This window comes from Asparagus officinalis, chromosome 7, assembly GCF_001876935.1.
Source record: "Asparagus officinalis chromosome 7, Aspof.V1, whole genome shotgun sequence".
NCBI classification, from domain to species: domain Eukaryota; kingdom Viridiplantae; phylum Streptophyta; class Magnoliopsida; order Asparagales; family Asparagaceae; genus Asparagus; species Asparagus officinalis.
The window spans coordinates 73364854-73377787 of NC_033800.1; the positions used below are offsets into that span (position 1 = coordinate 73364854).

Sequence of the window (12934 nt, forward strand, 5' to 3'; positions counted from 1 at the left end):
GACTCTCTAAAATTTCTGATTTGATGAAAAAAATAATCAATCAGTTAGTCATAAAAGATGATTATGCTTGATTGTTAATCTAATTTCTAGAGATAAAAACTGAAAATTCCATCTTTATAGCTCCCATGACTCCCATCCATTAAGTTCGTCTTGAAATCTACACTTACGAAAAATATACATATATATCGTACAACAATGAAAAAAAAAGTCTTTGATCAATCTCTATCTTTAAACAAATTAAAACCAATTAACGAACGACACATTATTGTCCAAAAATAGACAAATAAAAGAATTTACAACGCCATTACAGTTTCTATAACTAATTTTAAATCTCCAATATGTAATTGGTTTTGGACCTTTACGCAAAGATCCCCAACCCCAAATTTTGAATTCTACCCAAATATCAATTAATCCCGCTCTCCTCCAACATCACTCCATCACTCACTCGAAACCCTAACCCTAACCGCTGCTCTCTCTCTCTCTCTCTGAGATCTCCAATGGCGGCGACGAACATCGGAATGATGGACGGAGCCTACTTCGTCGGCCGGAACGAGATCCTCGCCTGGATCAACTCCACTCTCCATCTCAATCTCTCCAAAGTCGAAGAGGTACCAAAAATTTCTCTCGAAATGATTCGGATTCTGAACGATTTGATAATTTCTTCGTGGAATTGATTGTGATTTCAGGCTGCGTCGGGTGCGGTCCACTGCCAGCTCATGGACGCGGTTCACACGGGGATGGTGCCGATGCACAAGGTGAATTTCGATGCGAAGAACGAGTACGAGATGATCCAGAACTACAAGGTTCTTCAGGATGTTTTCAACAAGCTCAAGATTAAAAAGGTTTTGGCTTTTTCTTCTCCTTTTCCCTGATCTCGAATCGTCATTTCGTTGATTTCGCTATGTTTTGGTGGACTGTTTTTGGATCTAGGGTTTTGTCGATTGCGGGAGCGGATAACTTAGGTTCGTGATTGTGTTGGATTCGGAAAATTGGATCCTGTGGTTATTTCATTTCGTTTAATGAGTTTGGAAATTTAGGATTTTTTTTTGGGGTGCCTGCAGCTTCTAATTGCCATTGATCTATGGATTTATGGTAATGTTTTGGCGTCAAATTGCATAACGTGGTTATGGTTATGGATTAAGTGGTAGTTTCATATGGGTGATGAACCTTATGGATTTGAGGGTTCAACTGAACCTAAAAGTAATTCTTATGTCATATCATTTCTGTACTGATTATTAATCCATCTTTAATTTGTGTGATAACATTTAATAATTGGTAGCGGATATTTCTTAGCCACACAGGATTTGCTACTGATTCATTTATTTACACATGAGAAGCTACAAATAGTAGGCTAACTACTCTACTTGCAGATATGTATCGGAGATAACCTTAGGCTTGTAGATGATAACAACAAGGAGAAGGATATTTATACAATTACGGAAATTGGAAATAATATAATAATAAATTCTTTTTATGTGCAGAAATTCACTTTCTAGTTCTTCAATGAATTGTTAAATATCGAATTGAATAATCCAATTATATTATATTAATAAGTTCATTATTGTATTTAGTCTTTAAAATTGTCTTCTCAGACCTTGTATTGATGACATAATTATTATTTGTGTTAATGTGCTTCTGCATAACTTATGACTACATTTAAACTCTAAGATCCACAAACTAAAAGCCACCTCCAATTTCAGTTTTATATCCTGATTTTCTACTTTATTTATTTTATTAAATATATGTGCATGTGTGTGTGCCACTGCCTGCACATGCATGCCTGCAACATAGTCTGAAATATCGTTGGATATTTCTATTTGCCTACTTTAATTCTTTTTGTTTGGTGTCTTTTATTTTTGATAGCATATTGAGGTGAACAAGCTGATCAAAGGAAGACCCCTTGATAATTTAGAATTCATGCAATGGATGAAGAGGTACTGTGATTCAGTCAATGGTGGTGTTTTGGGCAGGTAAGCTGTACAATTACTTTAAGGACATCTTATTCTCTGTTTGTCAATAAATGCTGATATTCTATCATGTACTTGTACCTCGGAATTTGAAAACCAGAAGCTCTCTACCCATAATTTGAAAATAAGATGGAAACTTTGTTGTTTGGTCAGAATCTGATAAATGAGTTTCATCTAAGATTATGTTTTTTTTGTACTATGAAATGCATCTTCTTCTTTCGTAGACTATCTCGACTTAATACTATTTTTGGAATTTCACATTTCATTCCCTTCTTATCTTTGTTCAAAGTTCTTATTCCAGTTTCTTTGAACGCTTCCCATTGTTTTAAAAAGCCTCCGCATAGTCTGCCTAGGCCTAGGCGGTACCTAGGTTCCTAACTAGTGCCTAGCGCCTGGGCGGTACCTAGGCTGCCCGCCTAGGTTTTGGCAGTGTTTAAGGGAGCACTGTCTGCTTACGTAGATTACACTCTTAGGCATATTGATCGTGATTTTCTCTGTTGCACCCTCCATGTTCTCCAACCTCCTTAAAATTCCTTTAACCTCAAAATATGAACATCTCCACTACCTCCTCTTACCTTCAGCAAAATCCCCGTGACCACCACTTAAAAAAAGAAGGAAATCCGTCTAGACACCAGTTCGACACCTAAGCTTTCTATAACATTGACATTTACTATCAAATATTGTAACTAAAAATAAAAATAGAAAACCTCCCAGGCTCTAGGCGTTGGGTCCAGCGGCTAGGCCTACTAGCGCTTTCTATCACCTTGTTAGTTGTTATTTTGGCTATTTAGTATTTAATTATGCATGGTTTATTGAGGATCGAAGATTTCTATCTATTTTTTTACAAATTTATATGAATTTAATACATATTTTTATTAATTATTATAATTTAATAATTTAAAAAATAGCCAAACGCCTAGGTGTCTAGGCGCTAGCTCAAACGCCTGGTCTGCCTAGCATCTTCTGTAACATTGTTTTCTCCTTCCAATTTAGCAAGTACTTACAGAACCCATATTTTATCTTGCATTGATATTTTTTCCAGCTACAATGCCTTGGAAAGAAGAGAATCTTGTAAAGGAGGAAAGGAGGTTCATAAAAAACCAGTTTCTTCTCAAGTTTCATCAAGGTCTTCATCTGCTGGTGCAAAAGCGCAATCCTCTCACACTGCCCGAAAAATTGAGGGAAATGCTACCAATGCCTCAGTTCATAGGACCACAAAGTCCTCTTCTACATTAGAAGGGCAAGCTTACGATGAACAGGTAGATAAAGTTCGTTTAGTTAACCCCAATGGTAGATGATCTATAGTATTTTTTCATTAGCCCTGATTTGAAGGATCTAAGTAATTAATTTACTGAATGCAGATAACTGAACTGAAGCTTTTTGTGGATAGCCTTGAGAAAGAAAGGGACTTCTACTTTGCTAAACTGCGAGACATTGAAGTGTTGTGCCAGAAACCTGAGTTAGAACAGCTACCTGTGAGTACTAAGTTGGACTTAAACCTTGTTTGTTATGTTTACTCTTTGGAGCACCTTTCTTTCATAGATCTGGGAAGTCTACTTTGAGATGAGAAGAAACTCTATGTTAAGGCCTGCTTAAAGCAAAGAATACCACACTTTGAAAGAAAGTCAGGAAATTTGTTTAATTTCAACAGGACTCCTAATTTAAAAACAAGGCGTAGTTTCCTTCATTATGTAGTTATTATAAATCATACTCAATTTGGTGTATTATTCCTCCTTACGTCACAAATGACGAAGTAAACTATGATCCTCCTCATTTGGTATGTGGAACACTCCAAACCTCATGAGGTTTAGAGCACCCTATCAACCAAATCTCCTCCAAGTAAAGTGAACTATTAACAAATTGCTCTACTTTTAATCCATCAAAATTTCTATATACCCTGACATGTAAAGTCACTGAGCACAGGGGCCTGCCAGTATGCCACTACTCCAAGCTTAAGCACATGAGGCCACTGCATACCCGAGTACCATACCATGACCTTGGCTACAAATACCTACAAACTATCAACAACCCTCTATTTCGTAACCTTGTAGATTCTCCTGGAAGGAGAGAGAAAATAGATACAAAGAATAGAGAAGAAAATGTCCTGACACCAATGAAATTAGCAAAATCCACCTGTCTCACTTGATCCAACTCAGGAATCCACGCCCTTCACAAATCTGAACACTCATGTCTCTGGAACCATCCATGGCTCTGTGCCTGATATGTCATTTACCATCCCCCTATCTGCTTTCTAAGTTCTAACCACGTACACTGATAAAAATATAGATATGTTTTCGTGCACGGATAAAAATATAGATAAGTTTTGGTGAGAAAAACACATCCACATCTGCAAATGAATGTAGACACATATCATGTAAGAGGGAAATAGATCCAGAAACATATTGGGCATGAGAGAAATTGATGTATCAAAGTTTATATGCTAAATTGCCAATATGAAAGAAGAGTTAGCTAAATAACATGAAATTTCTCAAATCATAGATCCCCAGTTAGTTCTGCAAGACTGCATGTTAGGTATTTGGGGCATAAAATCAGTTTCGGGTGCCCTAATTTAAAATCAACATAGTTTAAGCAAACTGGTCATAGGCATCTGGATGTCCTCATAGGAATCTGGATACTGCAAACTATATCCGTATCTGTATCCTTATCTTTTAAAATTTTAAAACAACGTCCGTATATGTATCCATATCCATCTGGATAAAAATATGTAATATCAATATCCGTCTGTTACAAATATATCTGTGAACATTCATATCCTTTTGCATCCCTCCTTGGCTCCTGCTGTTGTTGTTGAGTGACCTACAATCTGATCAATCATTATTGTACCTCGCCTTGGGGTCCTACTGTGTCCCAGTCTGATGCAATTAGCTTATAAGACCAAACCATCTCGCTCATCATTTATGTGAACAATTTGTATCTTTCACAGGTCGTAGGTGCAATCCAGAGAATACTCTACGCTGCTGAAGACAACCCTTCAGTAATCGCAGAAGCACAAGCCATGATATCCCAACAACAGAACCAGCAGCCTTCTATTCTGAGTCCCATTGCTGAGGCAGTAGAAGAGAAACCCAAGCAAGAAACAACACAAAAGAGGAAAGACATTAGTAACTTTGACTTGGACACGATTGCAAGTTCAAAGTCCACACCGAGGCAAAAGCTTTCTGATATCTCAAATTTGGTGGATGATAGTCCTCTTGTGAATTTCTGAAACTTTTACTGGTATGATTAAAAATACAAAGTTGGTATTAATATTATGCAGTTCTGATTGCAAGATTTTTAGTATTGATTTCAGGGTTTTGATGATATTCCGTATCATTCTACAGCCTCAAGGCCTGCTTTCATGGGTGAGAATTCTTTTCTCATATAATCTTGGATTCTATGTATCTTACATTTTTAGGCTTGATGCGTGCATCTTGGTGATGTATTGGTGTCATTTTTTAAAAGCATTTGCTGTTAAATTTCCCAGAGTATTGACCCTCCATGCTCTGAGGAGGGTGCAAGTGCTACGTTTCTAACAACTGTAGCTTTGTGTGAGTTGACGTTTACACATCTTTGTATTGTGCTAGTTTGCTGTCAACGTTGAAAATTCTTATGCTAAAAAAAAAGAAGAAAGCTGGTGTTTGTCTTGTTCATTTTGTCTTGTATTATGCTGTTATGTTTTATTTTTTCTTGCAGTTTATCAGATGTTGCTTTGACAAGATCTTGTTTTAACGTCAACTTCGAATATTACCTCAGCTGTTACGTAAAGAACGGTTAACAGAAAAATATTCTCCATTATTAGTTTGATTTCTAAACTATAATTTCTGGTACCGTTATTGTGGACCTAGTTAATGTTGAGAGAATTACCACCGAGGATGACTATTTCTTCAAATTCAAACAACTGGTTTATCTAACTAACTTATTCTTCTATGACTTTGGATTTGTCTAACCTAAGTTAATAATTACTTTGGATTAGACTTTTTAATTTTTGTTCACACTGTCATATTGTCTAATGCAAGTTATATGGCATTATTCGCTATTGTTAGTATACAAGGGAACATTAACATATAATTATTTCATCTCCATGAGTGTACAGAACTCAGTTTCTAGCATCTAACCACAAAAACAGTAGCTGATGGGTTAACAAATGTGTTAGTTTTAAGCAACATGCAATAACATTTATTTGAAAAAAAAAAAGGAACCTCCTTGTGTTTTTGGATTAAGACTAGGGAAAATTGCTTCTAGCCCCCAATTTCCTTACAAATATTATGCCCCTCCTCCCCAAGATTTTTTCAACGCTCTCAAAACCCCCATAAGCAAAACCATAATTCCCTGAGCCCTAAAACACAAAGCCCAAGAGTTTAAAATATGTGAAGACTCTAATACCCTTTCTTTCTCACACACACAATATGTGATGATTTGAAATGGGTTTTAGGGGGGAAAATTCTAGTTCCCTTCAAAATTTTTAACGACGTCGACATCGGTGGTAAAACTTTTTCAGCGTTTGTTCATGAGGCGAAAAAAAGACGGGAACTCCGGTGGTGACTCCCAGTGTAATTTTTTCCTTTTTTAACTTGTACTTGAATCTGAATACTATATTTTTTTTATTATTTTACATATTGTTGTGATTTTTTTAAAATCGATGACTTGAGATTAAAATAGAGTATGCAAATTTATATATTTTTGTTATTTTACCGTAATGAGTTTGTTGTTAAGCTTATGAGTTAGTTGTGAAGAAAGGTTACGAGTTGGTTGTGAAAGTTACGCGTTGGTTATGAAGGATACGAGTTGGTTGTGAAGGTTATACATTGGTTGTGAAGGTTATGGGTTTGTTGTGATGGTTACGAGTTGTTTGTGAATGTTACGAGCTGGTTGTGAACCTCGACAATGAGTTGATTGTGATTGTTGTTAACTAATCTTCACAATCAACTCGTAACTATCACAACCAATTCGTAACCTTCACAACAACTCGTAACCTTCACAACAAACGCGTAACCTTCACAACTACCTCGTTATCTTTCACAACAAACTCATGACCTTCACAACCAACGTGTAATCTTCATAACCAACTCGTAACCTTCACAATCAATTCCTTACCGAGGTTCACAACCAATTCGTAACCTTCACAATCAATTCCTTACCGAGGTTCACAACCAACTCGTAACCTTTACAACCAACTCGTAACCTTCATAACCAACGTATAACCTTTACAACTAACGCGTAACCTTCACAATCAACTCGTAATATTCACAACTAACTTGTAACCTTAACAACTAACTTGTAAACTTTAAAACCAACACGTAACATTCCTTCACCACCAACTCATAAGCTTAACCACAAACTTATTATAGTAAAATAACAATAATATATAAATTTACGTACTCTACTTTAATCTCAAGTCATTGATTTAAAAAAAATTACAACAATATGTAAAATAACAAAAATATATAGCACTCAGATTCAAGTACAAGTAAAACAAAAGAAAACAATTACACTGGGGTCGCTGAAGTTCCCGTCTTTTTCTTCGAAATGGAGATGCAATTTGTCATCACTTTCTTCAACATCGTAGTTTTCTTCGCCTCATAAACGAACACCGGGAAAGTTTCACCACCGATGTCGACGCCGTTGGAAAATTTTGGAGGGAGCTGTAATTTTTCCCCCAAAACCCATTTCAAATCATCACAATAACATCATGAAAAGAGACCCCTTAAGACTATTGGCGAGCGTGCAACCAAATATTTTTTGTTTATTAAATAGTTGATGTTTTTTGACCAAATCTTTCACTTCGCTCAGTCTAAAATTTCTTTTGCCGATATAATGATACTTTTAGTCATCAAAGTATTCAAACACTGGGCTTTCATATATTCTTATCTCCATTATAATTTTATATACCATTTACAAATGAGACTATAATATAAATTGCAACAAATCTTTTTATTTCATATAAATGATTTGCCATGAATGGAAAGATGAACTAGTTCCATCTTATGTTTTCCTTTTTTATGGCTAGTCTTATTTACATATTTATTTCCTTAAACAAGTCAGATTGGAGTTGTCATACTAAATAATCATATCTTCTAGTTTGTTAATTATTATGTAGTTTTTGCATCTATATCCCTCCAATCTTTCATATTTGCAAATGTAACCCCAAAATTTATGCCCAAAATTTGCATATTGAGTTTTTCCGCCCTTCCAAAGTGAACAACGCTGGTTTCTAAACTGGGCACTGTCAAAAATTTTATGTTGAGTGGGAGGGGTAGAAAAAAATTCAATGTGAGAGAATTACGGGGTAATTTTGTAAATATCAAGTTTCTAGGCGTGGTTAGTCTTAACCTAACCATGGTTAATGATTTTGAACGGAAATAGTAATAGAAGGATTGATATCAACATACTTGTACAATATGGGGGACTAATGTCAAAATATGAAGATTTTGGGGGACTAATATCAAAATAAAAGTGATTTAAGGGACTCATATCTAAAAACCCCATAAAATAAAATAGATGTTAAGTTCAGACCTAATGATAATAAAAGGGTTTGAAAATAATCAATATTTTTGACATTGCAATATTTTCCTATGTAGAAAATAAACATGTTAAGTGCAAGGGGTAGAAAAAATCAATGTGAGAGAATGGAAGGGTAATTTTGCAAATAATCAATTTTTTTATCATTGCCTAGTTTAGAAACCGACATTGTTAAAGTGGAAGGGTAGAAAGACTGAATATGTAAATTTTGGGTGTAATTTAGCAAAAACCAAACCATGGGGATCAAACCCCACCTAACCATGGGTATCAAACCTTTGGGCATGGCTAAGGGGCACCCGTCAATGCACGGACTCCAGTGTTTCAGGAATTAAAATTTCTGTAGGTGCTTCAGGAGAGTTGAAACTTAGACATTGGAGTACTCATAGACAGTTTACTAATTTGGCTGGACCATCTTAGGCAATGAAATCCAAACATGCCCTTAAACTAGTAGATATAAAATTTAGGTGGATTTAACACTAGCTTAAGTGTTAGGGATTTAGGACTAGTATGCTCTTATTATCAGCCGTGATTTGGGATTCATATCGTTTTGATGCTTGGTAATTAATATCAATAAATGGTTTGTTAATTTTTTTCTATAGCACTTGATGATGATGATGTTTTATGACACTTATCTTTGGTCGTGTACTTTGTTAAATCAATACCATTTACAAAGTTTGGACTTTTTTTTATAATGACAATGAGATTACATTGTGATGCATTCTAAAATTTGATTCTCATTATGCCTCTCTTTGGTAACATTTATGGAAGATTGAGTAATGGAGGACTGAAATGGGATCTAGTGTTGAAGTATGCAAGCCGCGGAAGATAAAACTTAAACAACCAAGAAACCCCAAATCTACCAAGCAATCATGACAAACAACAAACGACAAGATTTAATGTGGTTCCACACGATCAAGATGATTTGTGTACGTCCACGAGGAGGAGGAATATCTTATTTCTTTTGAGAAGAGATTAGAAGAGGTTAAAACTACACACCCCTAACAATGGTGGAATATAGATCTCTCTCTTTTCTTGTCTTTAAACCCATGGATTGATACAATATATATAGAGATTGATTTTGCTCAATCCTATTAGAATTCTAACTTGAATCCTAACTAGATTTCCCATTTTAATTAATTTCTTTAATCCAATCCTACTTAGGATCCTAATTAGAGTCCAAACCCAATCTTGCTTCTCAAGTGATTTGAGTCATCATGAACTCAACAATCTCCACCTTGACTCACATCACGTTGAATCAATCCTTCATGAAGAATTTCCAAAATCAACCTCTACTTTATACAACTCCCTCCCAGTATTTCTCCAAAGTTACTTTTGAAGAACGTGGTCCAGAGATGCTTTGAACTTCTCCACTGGAATGACCTTTGTCATCATATCCACCGGATTCTTCTTTGTTCTGATCTTCACCAATTTGATCACTTTTTCCTTATCAATCCACTCTCGAATCTCGCTCTGCTGTCATAATGAATAGGTACTGAATCATGCATGATGTCAAACATCCTAACCAAACCCCGCAACCACAGAGTTTCCTTTGATGCCTCAACTGTAGCTATGTACTCTGCCTCAATCGTCAAAAGAACCACAATTTCTTGTAACTCAGCCTTCCAACTAATAGTACAGTTAGAAACTGTGAATACATACCCCGTCGTTGACCTCCACTGATCAAGATCGCCTGCGTAATCTGCATCGACATATCCCTGTAGTTTCTTGGGCCCCTTATCCTCCAAAAACTGAAACAATAGGCCCACCTTTGCAGTCCATCGTAGATAATGCATAATCCACTTCACCGCCTCCCAAATGCTAATTTCATGGATTTGACATGAATCGGTTTACTGAACTTACTGCATAGGCTAAGTCAGGCCTAGTGCAAACCATAGCATACATCAGCGATCCCACCACACTCGCATATGGTATCTGAGACATTTTTCCTGCTCAACTGTTTGTGGATACTGCTCTGAGGATAATTTGAAGTGGCCGGCTAAAGGAGTAGAAACCGATCGTGCTTCATCCATGTTAAACCTTTTCAACACCTTGAGAATATAATTCTCTTGGGACAACCAAAGTTTACCAAAAACCCTGTCTCGTGAGATCTCCATACCTAAGATCTTCCTGGCTGCTCCCATATCCTTCATGTCGAACTCCATCTTCAGCAACTACTTGACTTCCTCGATTTGTGCCCTTTCCTTTGTAGCTATCAGCATATCATCCACATATAACAACAAATATGTTGGATACCCAGTCTGCTTGTAATAGACACAATCATCATACTCACATCGATTGAAGCCGACCTTGATTATGAATGAGTCAAAGCGCTTGTACCACTACCTCGGAGATGGTTTGAGCCTGTACAGAGACCTCTAAAGAAGACAAACCTTATCCTCTTCACCTTCGCGAAGATATCCCTCAGGCTGCTTCATGTAAATTTGCTCCTCCAATTCTCCTTGTAGAAATGTTGTTTTAACGTCCATCTGCTCTAACTCCAAATTATACTGTGCAACAATAGCTAACAAAAAACTAATGGACGTATGTTTGATTATGGAAGAAAAAAATCTCATTGCAGTCCACTCCTTCCTTCTGAGCGTATCCCTTGTCAACCAACCTTGCCTTGAATTGCTCACCATCTTTCTTCCGAAAGACCCACTTGCAACCAATCTCCTTTGAGCCTCTCGGAAGATTAACCAGAACCCACGTCTGATTCTTCTCCAAAGACTCAATCTCGTGCTCCATGGATGTAATCCACCTGTCACGATCATCTGCTTCAACGGCCTCTCTGTAGCTACATAGGTCTCCAACGTCTTCCCAACCATATCTAGTAGGTGGCACCACTGTACGGCTCGAGCGTCTCAACGCTATTGGCTCCTCCTCCTGTGTAGTAGTTCTGTCTCCATTGCCGGTTGGAGTCTCATTGGTAGTCCCACTAGGGCTTACAGGGCTTTCCAAAAACTCCACCTCCTGTACCCGAGAATCTGTAGAAGCATCTGGAGCTCCACCTTGCACCTTGTCTTCTGTCTTCGAATCTGCCCGCATGATAGCGTCTTCACCATGACCACATCTCTACTGGTAAAGGCACCGTGAGTCTCAGGATCCCATAACCGGTACCTTTTGACTCTAGAAGTGAATCATATGAAGATGCAGTATCTCAACTTGGACTCCGACTTGTTCCTCTTCTGACTGTCTACGAGACTATACGCTGGACAACCAAATATGTGTAAAGTCGAGTAGTCCACCGATTCTCCTCGCCATATCTCCTCTGGGATCTGAAGATCAATGGTTGGAGATGGTGACCTGTTAATCAAATAACATGCATGATTTACCGCTTCCGCCCAAAAACCTTCGGACATGTCTGCTTGTAGCAAGAGACTGCGGGCTCTTTTCATTAGTGTCTGATTCATGCGTTCAGCTACTCTATTTTGTTCTGGTTATCATGGCACACTTAACTGATGTTGGATGCCTTCATTAGTCAGGTACTCTTTGAATTTCTTGGAGGTATACTCACCCCCATTATTTGACCTCAAGACTTTCAATTTCAGCCCCTTCTGATTTTCACCAATGTTTTCCACTCCTTGAACTTCTAAAAAACCTCAGAATTCTGCCTTAAGAAATAGACCAAAAGCTTCCTGGAGAAATCATTAATGAAGGTAACATAATACATCGCACCCCCAATGGATGCCTTCGGTGAGGGCCCCCACACATCAGTGTGGACAAGATCTAGCAACCCCTTGGACTTATGTTGCAAAGTAGAGAGAGATACTCTACGCTGCTTCCCCATAACACATCAGCTTTTTTTGTGATTTTAAACTTTTGAGGTTGCGTTTGTAATTTTTTGACACTATTTCCTAAAAATTTTAAATTGCAAGTTGGTTGCTTGTATTTCCATATTTCATGTGTTGATGTTAAGATTTTAATTGTTACAACTCTAAAAATTTAAGGTTGTTTTTGTAATTACTGAAACTTTGGTTTTTTTTGTAAAATTTAAATTTTCAGTAATCTAGTAATAATTTCTAGATTGGATGTGTACATGTTATAAGTTTTGAAATTTTAGGGTTCCTTGTGGTTTTAACTTTTGGGGGAGCTTTTATGATTTTTGTAACTTTGAGGTTATTTTTATAGATTTTAAATTTTTAAGTGCATGGTGGTAATCTCTTATATTCATCTATGTTGTTTGCAAGTTTTGAAATTTTAGAATTTTAGGGTGATATTTTGTAATATAAAATTTTGAGGTTGTTTCTATAATTTTTGAAATGTAGAGGCGTTAATTACAAAATTTAAATTCTTTGGGGGCTGTTGTTAATTTTTAGATTTCATGTTTGTTGTTTTAAGTTTTAAAAAGTCAAGGTGTTTTTATAAATTTGAGCTTTTTAGGTATTTTGTACAATTTTTAAAACTTTTTGGGTTTATTATTTTTTTGGTAATACGTTATGTATCAGCTA

At 36.6% G+C, this 12934-nt stretch overlaps 1 protein-coding gene across 3 annotated transcripts; it reads left to right on the forward strand.

The window, feature by feature from the left end:
• LOC109849494 (microtubule-associated protein RP/EB family member 1C-like) lies at positions 422–5617 on the forward strand. Of its 3 annotated transcripts, none has more exons than XM_020419339.1 (7): positions 422–608; positions 687–842; positions 1864–1970; positions 3010–3226; positions 3329–3442; positions 4912–5204; positions 5266–5617. In XM_020419339.1, the coding sequence occupies exons 1-6, from the start codon at positions 498–500 to the stop codon at positions 5191–5193; spliced, it is 987 nt and encodes a 328-aa protein (XP_020274928.1). In that variant the 5' UTR covers positions 422–497; the 3' UTR covers positions 5194–5204; positions 5266–5617. The 3 variants fall into 3 exon arrangements, with proteins under 3 accessions (XP_020274928.1, XP_020274927.1, XP_020274926.1); XM_020419338.1 differs by having other exon boundaries at positions 5278–5617; XM_020419337.1 differs by having other exon boundaries at positions 4912–5617.